The sequence below is a fragment of the Poecilia latipinna genome, unplaced genomic scaffold (assembly GCF_001443285.1).
Source record: "Poecilia latipinna isolate Pla-1442-1.1 unplaced genomic scaffold, P_latipinna-1.0 Scaffold2157, whole genome shotgun sequence".
Lineage (NCBI taxonomy): Eukaryota > Metazoa > Chordata > Actinopteri > Cyprinodontiformes > Poeciliidae > Poecilia > Poecilia latipinna.
The window spans coordinates 6,024-23,800 of NW_015114773.1; the positions used below are offsets into that span (position 1 = coordinate 6,024).

General features: G+C 37.2%; 1 protein-coding gene across 1 annotated transcript; it reads left to right on the plus strand.

Annotated features, from left to right (window-relative positions):
• The first annotated feature begins 1,400 nt into the window (after positions 1 to 1,400).
• Positions 1,401 to 15,905, plus strand: LOC106936497 (uncharacterized). Its single transcript, XM_015017550.1, has 10 exons — positions 1,401 to 1,700; positions 1,917 to 2,073; positions 2,352 to 2,544; positions 2,687 to 2,791; positions 6,225 to 6,338; positions 8,323 to 10,291; positions 10,598 to 10,633; positions 10,782 to 10,865; positions 10,986 to 11,072; positions 13,925 to 15,905. Exons 1-10 carry the CDS (start codon positions 1,592 to 1,594, stop codon positions 14,140 to 14,142), a joined length of 3,072 nt encoding a protein of 1,023 aa, XP_014873036.1. The 5' UTR covers positions 1,401 to 1,591; the 3' UTR covers positions 14,143 to 15,905.
• The last annotated feature ends 1,872 nt before the right edge of the window (positions 15,906 to 17,777 follow it).

A 17,777-nucleotide genomic window follows, 5' to 3' on the forward strand; every position in this document is an offset into this window, starting at 1 on the left:
CTCTGTCATCCAGAAGTGGTAGCAGTCTTTGGAAACAGAGAGTTTCTCAGCAATGGGCACGGCAACTTAGGTGGAATAGATCTAAACTACTACTTTAATGGTCTTTTATTTTGAAATTACACATCAGATCTGGTTGCAACTTTCTGGCTCTGTTCTAGAGGTGTCCCTCTGTCATCCAGAAGTGGTAGCAGTCTTTGGAAACAGAGAGTTTCTCAGCAATGGGCACGGCAACTTAGGTGGAATAGATCTAAACTACTACTTTAATGGTCTTTTATTTTGAAATTACACATCAGATCTGGTTGCAACTTTCTGGCTCTGTTCTAGAGGTGTCCCTCTGTCATCCAGAAGTGGTAGCAGTCTTTGGAAACAGAGAGTTTCTCAGCAATGGGCACGGCAACTTAGGTGGAATAGATCTAAACTACTACTTTAATGGTCTTTTATTTTGAAATTACACATCAGATCTGGTTGCAACTTTCTGGCTCTGTTCTAGAGGTGTCCCTCTGTCACCCAGAAGTGGTAGCAGTCTTTGGAAACAGAGAGTTTCTCAGCAATGGGCACGGCAACTTAGGGGGAAAAGATAAAAAATGACTTTTTTGATAGGCTTTTATTTTTAAATTCCACATCAGATCTGGTTGCCACTTTCTAGTTCTGTTCTAGAGGTGCCCCTCTTTCATCCGGAAGTGGTAGCAGTCTTTGGAAACAGAGAGTTTCTCAGCAATGTGCACGGCAACTTAGGGGGAAAAGATAAAAAATGATTTTTTTGGTAGGCTTTTATTTTGAAATTACACATCAGATCTAGTTGCCACTTTCTGGTTCTGTTCTAGAGGTCTCCCTCTGTCATCCAGAAGTGGTAGGAGTCTTTGGAAACAGAGAGTTTCTTTGCAAATGCTGCGGCTGGTTTTGAGTAGCTTAAACATGGACCGGATGTGCGCTTTTATTGTGAAAGCAGCACGTAAATGGGTGTACCATAATGTCTTGAGCTACCGCGCACTTGTATATTGTGTGCTGGGCCGGCTGGAGTCAGAGCCGGTTAGCTTTACCGCGGTATGATTTCAGTGTATCTCTGTCTCGATATTATTTTTTTCATGTGAAAGAATGTGCATTTAAATAATTCAATCATTTTGGCGCGAATAACTGTCAAAATTAGCACCAATTCACTATCCACAAGGCTACGTAAAAATAACACTTTGATACAGACGGATAATAAAAATGAGCTGGTACGCCTCAAAATTCTGAATTATGTTGGTTAAGCTATTGAAACAACTTTACTTAGACTCTTGATAGTAGCCTAATTGTACTTAAGCTGTTGACATGGACATAAAAGTAGGCGCTTCATGGACCTCTCTTAACTATCCTATAGTAGCTAACGTGGCGAGGAGAGGTCGCCCACTCCACTCGATGGTATGTTTGTTGGGCGCAAACCTTTGTCAAGTTTGGGTTTCGTAAGAATTCAGTTTATTTAGATGGGACCAGCTCATAATACCAATTGTCTCAAGGAAGGGCTGAGATTAGAGGATTGTGAGTACATCTAGTTCTCTTCTTATCAAAGTTGTCTGTGCCATATTTTTTTAAATTATTTTTTAGGGCTAAAATGTCCAAAAGGAAGGTAAGAAAAAAGCCAGTTGATGAAGCAACCTTTTACATTCAATCTTCAAAGGACAAACCAGGATTAATGGAAAGATTTATTGATGACAACAAAGGTAATAAACTCATTTTGAATCACTTACCCTAAATATTGATTTGTTTTATAAAATGACATACTGAAAACAAATTCATAATGATTATTGTTAAGATTTCTAAGCAATAATTTAGTATTAACATCTTAAGACCACAATTATTTGGTTAATGGTTTATCTAAAAATGAAGAAATAATTTAATTATTCCTAACCAATGTGTTCATATGAAATGCCTTGCAGGAAGAGGCATATTTGCTACCCAGCCCATTGAACAGGGAGATTTTGTCATAGAATACAGGGGACGTCTTCTACCAGCAGATGAATGTCAAACAAGAAAGTACTCTGGAAAGGAGAGTACATTTCTTTTTGAGTTTGAATGGCAGAATCGACATTGGTGGTATGTAAGAGCAAATATCTTCCATAAAGGAATTTTGAACTCTAAAGAGAGTGGAATTCAAGATCAGAGAGATTCAATTTGAAGCAATATTTTATTGTCACACCAGAATTGACATCAAAAACTTGTTTGGTATGACTGCTAAAGACATTACCTCAAAATTTATCACAACTTTGATGTTTGAAATGTTAATGAAATTAGTGTTTCTAAGCTAACTTTTATTTTACACAAAGACTGCATATGATACACAAAATGTTTGATTTTGTTGATTTCTTTCCTAGTATTGATGCATCAAAAGAGGATGGCTCTCTAGGAAGATTAGTGAATGACAACCACAAGTCTCCAAACTGCACCATGGAAAAAATTATTGTAAATAATAAGCCCCATTTGTGCCTCTTTGCCATCAAGAAAATAGAAATAGGAACTGAAATTGATTACAACTACGGGGACTCAAAATGGCCATGGCGTGAAAAAGTAAGTCGATGAGATCAAGTATGCACGTTGGAAAGTTAAGATATTAAAAGCCTTAATTTTTTCTATTTGAATTACATTTACAGGTTTTGAGTCTGTCATTTAACTTTTCTATGAGATGTTGATAAGTTATTTCTGGCTTTAGTTCCAGGTAACTGGCTGTCAGGCTCCTGCTCCTGCAGATCAACTACACAAAACCTTCTGTGACTCTCCCAGTGATGACACTAACGAACAAGACAACAGCCAACAGGTAACTTTCAGTTAGTTTTGTTGAGAATTACACTGTGTAGACCTGTTCTCGTTCTCAATGTTTACATACTTGAGTTCTTGCTTTACTTTAATTTTGGAAGCTGTTAAATAATCAGAAGGTAACTTTGACATCATTCAACCAATCATCTGATCACATGTTAATGGTTCTCGTTAGGCAGTAGAAACAAAAAACTGGTACACACACCTAGAGATGGATGTCTGAAACATGCTGCCATGTGGGGTCCAACCAAGCCACACACACACACACACCTAGAGATGGATTTCTGAAACATGCTTCATGTGGAACCTGTTCTTGTTTTTAGTTTACATACATGTGCATTTGTTTGTAAAACCTTCTGTTTTACAGAACTGGGAAGTTAGTCAGGATTTTTATATATTTTATATATTTTTTTGTATTCATTCTTTTAACCTAATTTTTAAGAAAGGAATTCCACATCCATTTTTGGTGTTCACCCTTTCTGCTGATTCTGAAGTTGCACACCTTTAAGATCAATCAAACAATTTTCCTTTTTGGTAAGAAGTAAACTTTGGAGCCTTTTTCTTGGCTTTATACAATGTGTTTTTGTGTGGGCCTCCTTCATTTACCCAAGGTGTTGCCATATTTTGGATCATGTTTGCTGCACCATTACACTTATGCAATATAATAGGTTAGCCTACATTAACTGTAACTTTGCATATCTTTTCATCCCCCCCCACATAGCTTTCAGTTGTTCAAGGAGTTTATCTAGTGGACTCCACAGAGAGTAATGATACTGACAGTGATTCTGGAAAAGACTTCTCTGCATCTCTACACAAAGATATAAAAAGAAAAGTAATAATGTTGAAGAAATACAATTATTTTTTAAAAATATTCTTTAAAGAATCATAAGAAATTAAAGATGCAGTATGTAACTTCTTCAAAACCATGGACTTCCTTATGAAAATTCGAACAAGCTCCGACAAGCCCTGCCCCCTTACTCTCCGCTGCATCACCAAAGCCTCCCTTCACACTCCTGTGTCTGCCTGGTAGCATTTGGACCGACCTGCATGCTATAGTTAAATTTCCAGCTGAAGGTCAAGTTAGCAGGTTGCATACAGACAGTTTGTGTGTTGGCAGTGTGGGACTTTGGGTTCCGGTCACAGAGCAGTCATCCTAAGCTGATGTGTTTAGACAATCCAGAACAGATTTCCAGATCCTTATGGACAATACAAGAGATTTATTCTAAGCAAAAAATGGCTGCTGTGTTGTGTGTTTTAAAAATTTTTTCTGCTTTCTAATTGCATATAAATATGTTGCTTATTCAGATAATTTAAAATACATTTGTTGTGAATAATTCTTAGTAAATTGTTCAAAAAAGATTTTTTTTTTCTTTTTTACCCAACTGCTCATGTTTTGAGAGCCAAAGGACCACTTTACCACACACCGTACTGAGCTGTCTGTTGGAATAATAAATATTAACTTGATAACATTTTCTGGGTCTGTATTAGTCATACAAGGTCAAAGAATCTCACTGAACAATGGATTAACATCTTTAAAATGTTTTATTTTCCAGATGTGTAAAATAAATAAACTTTTGTTGCCTACTCCCGCAAATGCAAATATGTGAACATTTTGAGTCATGGTGACAACAGATGATTCCTTTTGTATCTGCTGCAATGTCTGATCTGTTGAAAGAGCATAAATAATTATATGTGCCAGACATTGATTCATAAATTAATGTCCTGTGAAGGAACATGGATGTTAAAAAATATGCATAATCAAAAATAAAATTCTGCCTTGCCCAAATGAGGCCTACCTTTTTTAATTATAATTTCCAGTTTTTATTGGGAAGATAACAAGTAGCAGTAATGGTTTGATACAAACATTAACTACTTACCTGGACCTCTGCTGACTTGTCTCCAGTAGCTCCTGTGTGGTGGGAGCTGGCACAGTGGGCAGTTCACCATGCTGACGCGGCTCATGTGGTCTCATGGCTATTAGTCGAGGGAGTCAACATAAACCTCTATAAGCTCATCCCAGGGACCATGCTATAGGCATCCAGGTCCAGTTGAAGAAAGCCCATCAACATGCCCTTAATTAGAAAATTAACATAACAATTGTAACTTTTAAAATTTTTAAAAATAAATAAAATGTTTTACTTTTGTCTTATTTGATAACCTTAATAAATGCCCATTGGATTGTTGAATATTCAGACACAATGTTAAAAACCATTCATTGCCTAGTGTAGCGCCAGAAAAGCATAATGATTCCCACTAAATTATTTTGCCATTTCACATTACATAAGAAACCAAAGCTACACATTGATGTTACATATTGCTACTGCATTTTCATTATTTACTCACGGAAATTAATCTGCTACCAAACATATTCTGTAGAAGATGTGGCCAACATTTTTCAATGCTTAAGTGTTATAAAATGGGAACAATATATTACAAAATCTGTAAGCTATTATGTGAAACACAAAACTTTAAGATACCCAGGAATAGAAACAGCTAATTCAAGTGCAAATGTTGTAAACATTATCATAATATTTTATTTACTGTTTAATTGACAAGCACAGTCCACAAGAAAATAAATTTACCAAATCTAAATGCATTTAATTCTGATCCAAAAAGTATGTTGGGACAAAAATGGTAGGTACAAAACCAATGTTTATACTAAGGTTGAATTAGCAGGTAATGTTAAAATGAATCAACATCCGACTACAACTTTCTTACAGTGCTGTCTCAAGTTACAGAGTAATATAAGATTTGTGCCATCACCAATGATACTGTAACTATATCTCAGCTGTTATTTTTTTTAAATAAAAAAATAAAGCAAATCAAGCAGAGATACTTACTTGTGAGGCAGATATGTTGCCAACTCTGGATCAGTTTTGAAACCTTTGAGAACTTTGTCTCCCTCCACATATGAAGCGCTATTCCAATATTTGCCCTTGTTTTATTTCGGACTTGATCTAATTCTCTCTTTTTAGTTTGACTTTCGTCATGGGTCTTCTTTTGTCTACCCGTCTTGGTTTTTGGACCAGGTATAACTCCAGAAATTAGATGTTTCCCTGTAATGTTGGTTTATTTCTCCATCATTAGCACAACTGCAACAGCACAATGCTGGCTTCATCGTGAAGGACAGGTGAGTTCCACATGCATGCTGTGGATGACAGTCCAAAGACACGCTCTCTGGCTCTGATTGGTTGTTTTGTTTTGAGAGCGCATGTTTAGAAATGTTATTAGGGGCACAAGGAAGAGGCAGTAGGACTTGATTTTTTTTCACAGATTATCTCTCTCATCTTTAAGGATATAGTGACATTTTTAACAAATGTGAAAATAAAAACGTTACATACTGCAGCTTTATTTAAACTTTTTAAAATAACCATCTCGCTGCATGTATAATCACAGGATTTTAATAATTATAGCTTGTTGTAATCTTTTTACAGATAAATCCAAATTTGTCTGATGCTACCTACGATTCAAGTAATGACAGCGTGGAAGAGCCTTCAGTGTTATTGGCAATGGATTCACAACGGCCTACAAGAGCATCTTACTTCTCTGTAAGCCTCATGATTCAATGCAATTTTAAAAAGTAGACTTGATTCAATTGCTTATAATGAATTGCTAGTGTTCATTGCTACATCATGTTTTACTAGTTTTACTAATTCTTTTAACACAATCTTGTTCAGTTGACACTTTTCTTTATCTGGTCTAACATTTTATTTATTTACATATATATAATTTTTTTTTTTTTTTTCAAAATTAGATTTTTCTTCCCTTAATATTGCATTTTACTATCTGTTTGGACCTAAACTTAGAACAAGAGTATACTAAATTGGACCAAGCATTCTTATATATGTGCACCTTTTAAAAATAAGAATATTGCTTAAAAGTTCAATATTTATTGCTAGTCATTTCAAAAAGTGAAACCATACATTTATTGCACATTGAGTAGAATATTTCAAGCTTTGCTTTTTTTTCTTTTGTAATTTAGATGATTATGGCTTCCTGGTATTAAAAGACCAACAGAGTCTCAAAATATTAGAATATCACACTGGCCAATCAAAAAATGATGTCTTAATTCCTAATGTCAGGCTTCTCAACAGTATGTCCATTTCTATGCACTCAGAACTTGGTTGACATACTCTTGCATTAATTACTGCATCAATGCACAGTGACATGGAGGCCATCAGCCTGTGGTTGTACATGGATGTAATGGAAGTCCAGATTGCTGTGATGGCTGCCCTTAGGTCATCTGCCTTGTCGGGTCTGATGTCTATATAATGTTTCGCCTGACAACAGCATATAAATTTTTTGTCTGGGGTTCTGATCAGGGGAGTTTGTTGCTTAATTAATAACAGGAACACCATGGTTATTCAACCAGGTTCTGGTACTTTTGACGGTGTGGGAAGGTGCCAAGTTCTGCTGAAAAATAAACTCAGCATCTCCACACAACCAGTCAGCAGAGGGTAGCATGAAACGGTCTAAACATTTGCTACATGGCTGCGTTGTCTATGGACTTAAGACCCAGCAGACCAGAATCAGCAGATGACATGGTACCCCAAACATCACTGACTGTGGAAACGTCACAATGGACATGAAGCAACATAGATTCTGCGCTTCTCCATTCTTCCTCTAGACTCTTTGACCTTGATTTCCAAATGAAATGCAGAATTTACTGTCAGCTGAAAACGGGACTTTGGACCATCGAGCAACAATCCAGTTCCTTTTCTCCTTAGCCCAGATGAAACTCTGATGATGTCTCTGGTTCAGGAGTGGCTAGACATCAGGAATGTGACATTTGTAGAATATGGCTAGTATTTATTTGTGCAGTGCCTCTTGAAGCACCGACTTAAGCCTTCGTCCACTCTTTGTCAAGCTCCACCTTATTTTTCAATGGATTTCGCTTGACAGCCCTGTTTTTTCTGTTGCTTTTGCACCTTTTACCAAACTTCTATTTTTCACACTGAATTTTCTGTTACTGTCCTTGGATCCAGAATTCTGTGTATAATCACCTTCTTCAGCAATGGCACAAGTTCAAATCCCTGCTGAGAGTGGAACTCCTTCAATCAGTGCTCCTCCGCAGCTCTGATTGGCCTAGTAATGTAATGTGATCCTTTGCAGCAAGTGATGGCAAAGCGGGGCATCATCACAACTTTACACAAGTGTGTCTTTACCTCCGGGGCAGAGGCTCCGCCGAACCCCTGAGACCGACTCATCGAAACCCTGGGGTTCGATCAAACCCAGGTTAAGAACCACTGGGTTGGACAATGAATTTGGGGTTTTCTTTACCTCTTTATCTGTAAGCCATAATCATCAATATGATGGGAAACAAAAGCATAGAATATATCACTCTGTGTAATGATTTTATATAAGATATGAGTTTCACTTTTTGAGATGCAAAGTTCTTTTTCTTTTTTAGAGGTTTAACTTGTTTTTAAAGTTGACTTTAAATAAAGGCCTGGTTGTTTTTTTTTCTTTCTTTCTAATAGTGGAAGTAATACTAATTTCTTCCTCCTCTTTTTTTCTCTCCAAATTATTTAGGGGAGTTTTGCAGGGTTAGATGAGACATGTGAAGATGGCGAAGAAGAATATGTTCCAGAAACAAGTGAAGAAAGCAGTGACAGTGATGCCAGCATGGAATTACCTATAAATAAAAGTCCAAAGGATAAAATTATGTTACTCAGTCAAAACAGAAGCAAGTTTAGTATGCAAGGCCAGATTGAGTCGAGTCAAAGAATTTTTGGAAGTCATGGTTCCAGAGCTGCTACATGTGAAGATGAAAGTGCATCACTGGAGGAAGCATCTGTTTTTGTTGCTCCTGTTTTGAAGAAGGAAGATGGCTCCAGAACATATGCCAAGAAACACCAATGTGTGTATTGTGGTGTACTTGTTCAAAAAATGTCAAGACATTTGATGCGCAAACACATGAATAAAGTAGAAGTCGCAAAAGCTTATAGTTTGCCAAAAAACTCAAAACAAAGACGACTCCAGTTGGATTATTTAAGAAATAAAGGAAACTTTGAGCACAATACTGAAGTTTTGGAAAGTAACAAAGGTAAGCTCATTGCATGGAAACAACCAAAGGAGAAAACAGAAGGAGACATATTTAAACATTGTTTGTACTGCTATGGACTATTCAATAGAAAGGCAATGTGGCGACATTTTCAGACTTGCAAATTCAAGCCTGAAGATAAATCTTCCAAAACGGGTAGAACAAGGGTTCAAGCATTGTGTGCCTTTGCTGAACCAGTTCCGCCAGAGTTCAGTGATTCTTACTGGCGGTTCCTAAGTGAGATGCATCAAGATGACATCACAGTTGCATGTAAGAAAGATAATTGCATCCTAAAGTTTGGTTACAGATTGTTTCACAAGAATAAGATGGTCAGCCACCACCCGTACATCCGTCAAAAGCTAAGAGAGCTTGGCAGACTGCTACTTGAAGCAAAAAAGATTGCTCCTGTGAAGAGTATTAAAGACCTCATAAAGCCAGAGAAGTATGTTCAAGTTGTCTCAGCTGCAAGACGTCTAGCTGGATTCTGTGAAGAAAGTGGCAAATATCATCGACCATCTCTCGCTAGAAAAGTTGGTCACAACATACATTCTTTAGCCTTGTTCATTAAGAGTGAAGGACTGAAGAGCCAGGATAAGCAAAGTGTCAAAAATGCAGAAAAGTTTGCACAACTTTATCAAGAAAGTTGGAACTATGACATTGCGAGCCAAGCTTTAACCCAGCTTCAACAGAGGAAGTGGAATGCACCTCTACTGTTGCCTTTCACACACGATGTCCAGATTCTTCACAACCATTTGTCAGAGAAACAGCAGGAGTATTTACGTGCTTTGACAAAAGATGCCTCACAGTCCAACTGGAAGGATCTTGCCAAAGTCATTCTGGCACAAGTAATCCTTTTCAACCGACGGCGAGCTGGGGAGGTTTCCAGAATGCATTTGTCAGTTTACCTGTCGAAGGACACATCCACTGCACATGAGGATGTTAACCTGGCCCTCACAGCACTTGAACAAAAGCTTTGCAACTATTTTGTCCGGATAACAATAGTGGGAAAGAGAGGAAGAAAGGTCCCTGTTCTACTGAGTCCACAGATGAAGGAATCACTTGATACTCTTACTGAAAAGCGGGAAGAATGTGGAGTCCTGAAAGAAAATCTGTACCTGTTTGCTTTGCCGAATTCCTTCCATTACCTCAGGGGTTCAGACTGCATCAGGCAACTTGTAAGTCAATGCAGTGGCCTCAAAGACTCTACTGCTCTCACGTCAACAAAGCTTAGGAAGCACATTGCTACATTGTCAACGGTTTTGAACCTCAAGACCACAGAACTCGATCAGTTGGCAGACTTTCTTGGCCATAACATTGCAGTTCACAGAAAGCACTATCGCCTTCCAGAAGGAACTGTACAGTTAGCAAAAGTAAGCAAAGTTCTTCTTGCATTGGAACAAGGACGTCTAGGAGAGTACAAAGGGAAGAGTCTGGATGAAATCCACCTTGATGTCAACGGTACTAATATTTACACACTTTCATACAAGAGAAATGAAAGCTACTAACTTTGATATTTAAGGATAAATTTAAGAAATTGATATTTATAGAAGGCATGTTTTGTTAAAGATGAACAAACAGCATATTATTTGAAAATAATATAATTTAGGGTTTACATAAAAATTTTATCTTATTCTGATTTGGTTTGAGGTAAAACAATTTAAAAGTTGCTGTTTAAGTATTTATGGTTTCCTACCTTTTGTGGAATTGGTTCTTGAGTGTTTTCTCTAGTAAACAAATCTCTTCAAATGTATCTTACCATTTTAGAACCTCTTGACACGGATGAGACTTTTGAAGAAAAAGGTATGAATTTATTTGTTTCTCAATGGGAATGATCACAATAGTTTTAAACATACTAGATTACTGTATGTTAAGTTCATGTCAGCTGTAGATCATTTCAAGTTTAAATTGATTTTTTTCTTTTTTTCCTTCCCTAAAATCAATATTTCAGAAGAGCAGATAAAAGGAGCTCCTGAAGAGACACCTTGTGCTGCCACATCCAGTGGAAGTCAGAAAGCCTTGACCAAAAAGAGAGGTGAGCTTGGGAACCTACGGGAGTCAGTACTCTATTTTTTGTTTTTTTTAAATGCCACTTTTAAATAATTTAAATATTTCAAAATCTGTTCTTTTCTGTACTTAAAAACGATCATTTCAGATGAACTGATGCCAGAAGTCGTCAAAGTGACCCCTTCTACTCCCGCATCTAGTGACCGCAGTAATGAAAAGTCTGCTAAAAAGAGAGGTGAAATTAGAGAAATCCTTTTCAGTATATAACTTTATCCAATTATTGGTCCAGTTATTACTACTGTATCAATATTTTCCTCATATCTACTGTTTACTAAAATTTAGCTGACCTAAACAAGATATATTAACCCTTTTAGGCCTAAGTTTCAAAATATCATCTAGATATGTTTGTTTATTGTAAAATGCAAAGGGTTTTTAAATGTCCTGTGAGTAAATAATGTTGCCAGTTTTCCATAACACTTTTCAATTTCCAGCAGTTATTTACAATTTAGAGTCTGAGTGTTTATCAGATTTACAAGAAGAAAAAACAAAAACGTAATTGTTTTCAGGTTTAGTGATCAAAAAATACAACAGATGCACACATTTACAAATTAGAAATTTAGACAGTTTTTGACACATTAACAGCATAACTTTCAGAATGTTTCTTTTGAAAATTAAACTGTCCATAAATGAAAGCTATGTACAGCCATTCTCAGTTTTTGCGCTACTGCCAGCTACAGTTTCTGTTCGGCTGCAGACACAGCAGGTCCATGTCATACTTCTCACACTTCCAACCAGTGTCATCCACCTCTGCTTCAGTTCTTCATTTTGGGTGATGAGGTGAGCAGCTTCTGTTTCTAACAGAAGCACCTTCACCATCCCCACAGCTCTTCTCTCTAATTCCCTGTCTGTGCCCTCTGCTCCTCCACTTGTGGATGGCTGACCCACACTAAAAGATAAATAGAACGCAGCCGAGAAAGATATTCATTTTGGAATGCAGCAGAGGACATTCAGCAAGGAACGCACACATGGAATCCGCACACAACCCTTACTCGGTCAGTAAGTTGTAATATGAAAACTTACTAACCGAATAGGCTGTTCTAAATATCACACTTCTAAGCAGTTGAGTAATACACATAATGAGATATAAGTAAAAACATGACGCTATACAGCTTCATTTCATTGTAAATTCTATTTGATTTGGTAAAACCTTACCTTTCTCTGTAACTAGATGTGTCTTCACCTTGATATGGTCTCAAAATTATTGTTGAACCTCGTTGGTGACTGTCTCCTACAGTCATGGCCAAAAGTTTTGAGAATGACACAAATATTATATTTTCACATGATCTGCTGCCCTCTGGTTATCATGTGTATGTCAGATGTTTTCATCACATACAGAAATATAATTGCAATCATATTATGAGTAACAAGCTTTTATTGACAGTTAGAATGAGTTAATGCAGCAAGTCAATATTTGCAGTGTTGACCCCTCTTCTTCAGGACCTCTGCAATTCTCCCTCAATCAACTTCTGGACCAAATCCTGACTGATAGCAGTCCATTCTTGCAGAATCAATGCTTGCGTTTTGTCAGAATTCCTAGGTTTTTGTTTGTCCACCCGTCTCTTGATGATTGACCACAAGTTTTCAATGGGATTGAGATCTGGGGAGTTTCCAGGCCATGGACCCAAAATCTCTGTTTTGTTCCCTGAGCCAGTTAGTTATCACCTTTGTTTTATGGCAAGGTGCTCCGTCATGCTGGAAAAGGCATTGTTCATCACCAAACTGCTCTTGGACGGTTGGGAGGAGTTGCTCTCGGAGGACATTCTGGTACCATTCTTTATTCATGGCTGTGTTTTTAAGCAAGACTGTGAGAGAGCTGACTCCCTTGGCTGAGAAGCAACCCCACACATGAAAGGTTTCAGGATGCTTTACAGTTGGCATGAGACAAGACTGGTGGTAGCGCTCACCTCGTCTTCTCCGAACAAGCTGTTTTCCAGATGTCCCAAACAATCGGAAAGGGGATTCATCAGAGAAAATGACTTTACCCCAGTCCTCAGCAGTCCACTCCCTGTACCTTTTGCAGAATATCAGTCTGTCCCTGATGTTTTTCCTGGAGAGAAGAGGCTTCTTTGCTGCCCTCCTTGAGACCAGGCCTTGCTCCAAGAGTCTCCGCCTCACAGTGCGTGGAGATGCACTCACACCTGCCTGCTGCCATTCCTGAGCAAGCTCTGCACTGCTGGTAGCCCGATTCCGGAGCTGAAACACTTTTAAGAGACTGTCCTGGCGCTTGCTGGTCTTTCTTGGGCGCCCTTGAGCCTTTTTGGCAACAATGGAACCTCTCTCCTTGAAGTTCTTGATGATGCGATAGATTGTTGACTGAGGTGCAATCTTTCTAGCTGTGATAATCTTCCCTGTTAGGCCATTTTTGTGCAGTGCAATGATGACTGCACGTGTTTCTTTAGAGATAACCATGGTTCACAGAAGAGAAACAATGATGCCAAGCACCAGCCTCTTTTTAAAGTGTCCAGTGGTGTCATTCTTACTTAATCATGACAGATTGATCTCCAGCCCTGTCCTCATCAACACCCACACCTGTGTTAATGGAGCAATCACTGAAACGATGTTAGCTGGTCCTTTTAAGGCAGGGCTGCAATGAAGTTGAAATGTGTTTTGGGGGATAAAGTTCATTTTCTAGGCAAATATTGACTTTGCAATTAATTGCTGTTAAGCTGATCACTCTTTATAACATTCTGGAGTATATGCAAATTGCCATTATAAAAACTGAAGCAGTAGACTTTGTAAATATTAACATTTGAATCATTCTCAAAACTTTTGGCCATGACTGTATTCCTACTTTTCCCCATTTTTGTTAATATCAAAACAGCTGACACAGAAGACCTCTTAGCAACTGAGCTGACTGAATTAATACCCCAAACATTAACTAATTCTCTTCTTACTGTTGACAAAGATAGTTATTAAAATATCTCATTTTAATTGTATTGTATTGGGATTATTGTACATGAAGTGTCCTCTATTCAGTTTTGTTCTACTAACGTTGTACACTAAAAAGTGCTCTTTTTATGCCCTTAGGTAATGAAAAAGTTGTGAAAAGAAACTGGACACCAGAGGAATGTGCTGCAGTAAATAAACATTTAAGGAAGTACATAGTGACAAATCGAGTTCCTGGTAAGGTTGACTGTGAGAATTGCATTGCTGCAGAACCACAAGTACTGAGTAATAGAGACTGGAAAGCAGTTAAGTACTTTGTCAAAAACAGAATAACCACCATGAGGAAAAAGTATGAGTGAAAGAGTTTCCATGAACTTCCATGAATTCTTTCATGAAGCTCTTGGATAGAAATACATGGCTAGTCTTGTTTTGTTATTGTACATTTGTTATGCTCCATTGCTACTGTTTGTAAATGTTAGATGTGGACAAAATTTGAAGTATTTTTCAGTTCATTTATCAAAATTCTGACAAAGATGGGCAAATGTTTAGAAAGCAAATTAAGTGCTAAACTGTTGAAACTGTTGAAACCACCATGAGGAGAAAATGAGTGAAAAAGCTTCCATGAACTTCCATGAATTCTTTCATGAAGAAATAATTTGGGTGTCCAAACTTTTTGCAAAGGGGGCCAGATTCGGTGTGTTAAAAATGTAGGGGGGCCGACCTTGGTGGATGTTCTTTACATAGAACAGCAATATATTTAAACAAATTTCAGCAAGCCATTCTGTGTTTTACATTTGCTTTTTTATTTTAATTTCAGCAATCTTAAGCATGTCTTTTGGTTCATTTGAAACATGCATATCATATGCAATTGAATATTCACTTAACTTCACTTTTTTAACACTAACTTTTTTCTAACGATATTTACAGAATTTTTAAATAAAATTACAGAAAAATGAGCAAGTAATAGTCATATCAACAAGTGCAGGGCTCATTTGAAAGATGACATATTAGTAAATGTTGATCAGATTTTTAAAAGTTTATTATTCTGGAGTGAAAACTGAAAACTTGTCTGAATTTCTGACTTATTTTGATCTTAAAAAACAAAAGCAAAATTTATTCAGAAACTTGTAAATGACAAGTGAGAGTCCGTCATTTAAGTTCACAACCAAGAATGTCTTCTCACACAAATACGTTGACTAGGGTTGCAACCCGTCCCGAACCGAAACGAGACGACATTTGTTCCGTATTCTACAAATGTGTATGTGTAATACCAAAGAAGTGGTCCCAGAGTACTTTACATAGTAGGCTGCCCTAGTCATTGTTTCACTCACGGTGTTGCGATATTGCCTCCAACAGCCGCAGTCTCCCCCCCCCTCGGCCAACTTTAAATATATAGGGACTGGTAACCCTAGTCGAAGTCCCCCCCTCCCTCCATGAGACTAGGACGATGCGTCCCTTATTTTGATTTCTGACAGGTGGGAACCCTAACGTTGACCCAAACAAGCTTAGCATTTTCTTACTAAAATGCTCCAATCTCTTGAAACATGTCCTTATCCAGCTGTCGTAAAAGTTCGCGAGAGAAAACTGCTGGTGCCGACCGCGGCTCTCTGCGTCACACTGCAGCTCAATGAGCTCCACCTGCAAATGGTCTGAGTCACATGGGCTGCTGCCCTCTAGTGGGTAAATGAGGAACAGCATTTAGTGTGTAAGCTACGCTCTATGCAGGTAGCAGTACTGCTGCCCAATGTATTAATTCTACGTGCGGGCCAGACGTTATTGATTTTATGACAGAGGCTGCGGGCTGGATGAAATTTGACCACGGGCCGCATTTGGCCCCCGGGCCGGACTTTGGATATGTCTGTCTTAGATAGAAATACATGGCTAATCTTGCTTTGTTATTGTAAATGTGTTATGTTTCACTGCTACCTCTTTGTAAATGTTAGATGTGGACAAAATTCAAAGTATTTTTTAGTTCATTTATCAAAATTCTGACAAAGAAAGATGGGTAAATGTTTAGAAAGCAAATTAAGTGCTAAACTGTTGAAATTAAATGTGCTGCTCAAAATAAAGATGGGCAAATGTTAACATAGCACATTCATATGGAGCACCAAAACTGACAAAATAAAAAATAAAAGAATAAATATATAAATAAAAGAATAAATATATATCCGACATATATAAATAAAATATATAAATAAAATGTATATATCTGACATAAGAAATAAAATAAATGTACATAAAAAAATATATAAACAAAATAAATATATAAAAGAATATTTATCTGGCATAAGAAACAAAAGCATAAATATATAAATAAAATAAAAATATATAAATATTTATGCTTTTGTTTCTTATGTCAGATAAATATTCATTTATATATTTATTCTTTTATTTATATATTTTTTATTTATATTTATTTTATTGATTATGTCGGATATATACATTTTATTTATAAATGTTATTTATATATGTTGGGTATATATTCTTTTCATATATTTTATTTTTTATTATGTCAGTTTTGGTCTTCCATACATTCAGTGTTACAATGTTGAATTAAGATGTGTTGCTCAAAATAAAGTTTTGTTCATTGGCTACATTTGTAATGTGTCTGTTTGAAATTTTGACTCATTAAGTTAATGATTGCTAGTAAATTCTGTGTACTTTATAGTTGGCTAAAATGAATAATTCAAATATGTTAAAATATTAAAACTAGAGGTGTGCTGATCAATCGGCCACCGATCATAATCGGCCGATTTCAGTGAAAAAGTGTGATCTGTGATCGCCGATCACGGTCTCTTGTTGCCGATCGCACAAACTGATCACCTGCTTCTCATTTCGCAGCCTGCCTGTGCAGCTGGTCTCCTCTTTCCTTCACACTGCGCAAACGCGCAGCAACAAATCCTAAGCGATGTGGAACTATATCGCACTGAGTGAATGGGGAAGTTTGCGTGTTGCGGCGGAAAATTAAAGCACGTGGGGTGAAGCAGGTCAAAATGCATCAACACAACGAATCTAATATTGCATAAAAACAAAGCCATACTTGACGGAGTTTGGCTACATCGAGGCTCACTGCAGTAAAAAAAGACATATGGAGGATCAGATAGCAGGTAAAGCAACGCACAGCTATAAACACTCATCTGGATTAGCATGACGGTCAGAAAGCTAAACAAATAACCCGCAAAATTATTTAAGTCTTCGAGCTGCGATGTAAGACGCTGGTTCTGCTCTCGCTGTTGAACCGCTGCTACAGGTAGTAATATTTCACAGACGGAGCTTCTGCTCCACCTGGTAGTGACTCTCACACCGAATCTCTGCTTAAAGCTGCAGCATCTAACCTAAAAAAAAAAAAAATTTTACATACATATTAAAACTTTCGCTGTCCTAACATGAGACAGATAATCTCTAAAAAAAAAATAATCGATCTCCTCCCTGTTCTGCATAATTACTCCGCTCAGTCAGAAACAGCCAATCAGAGTTAGCAGTAATCAGCTAGCCGCCATGCTATCAGGAAGTTTTCATTCAGTAACTCTGGATTGTTTATTGTAATGGAACCTGTTTTTGCCTTTGAATGTTAAGTTTTATACTTGAACTTCTTGGCAATGTTGAGAGGTTTTATTTTGGCTCTTTGTATTATTTAGCCTCTTCAGAGCCTTCATATGTTTTCAGTCTGTTAAAGATAGTATTATCAATAGCAGTACAATTTGTGCAATGCCTGTTTTGTTTAGTTTTCTTCTTGAAAAAAGTTATTAAAAAGTTTTTGTCTAAATTAAGGTGAATTCATGGTTCCTTTTTCCACATAATGTAACCGGTAGGGTTTATGATAAAAAATAAATAAATAATAATTATGTGATCGGTATCGGTGATCGGCCCTCATGGGTGATCGGTATCGGTATCGGCAGGAAAAAACCTGATCGGCACATCTCTAGTTTCAATACTTCTTTTGTTAAACTATTGATTAATTTACAACCATGTTTATTTGAAGGGCAGCTTTGTT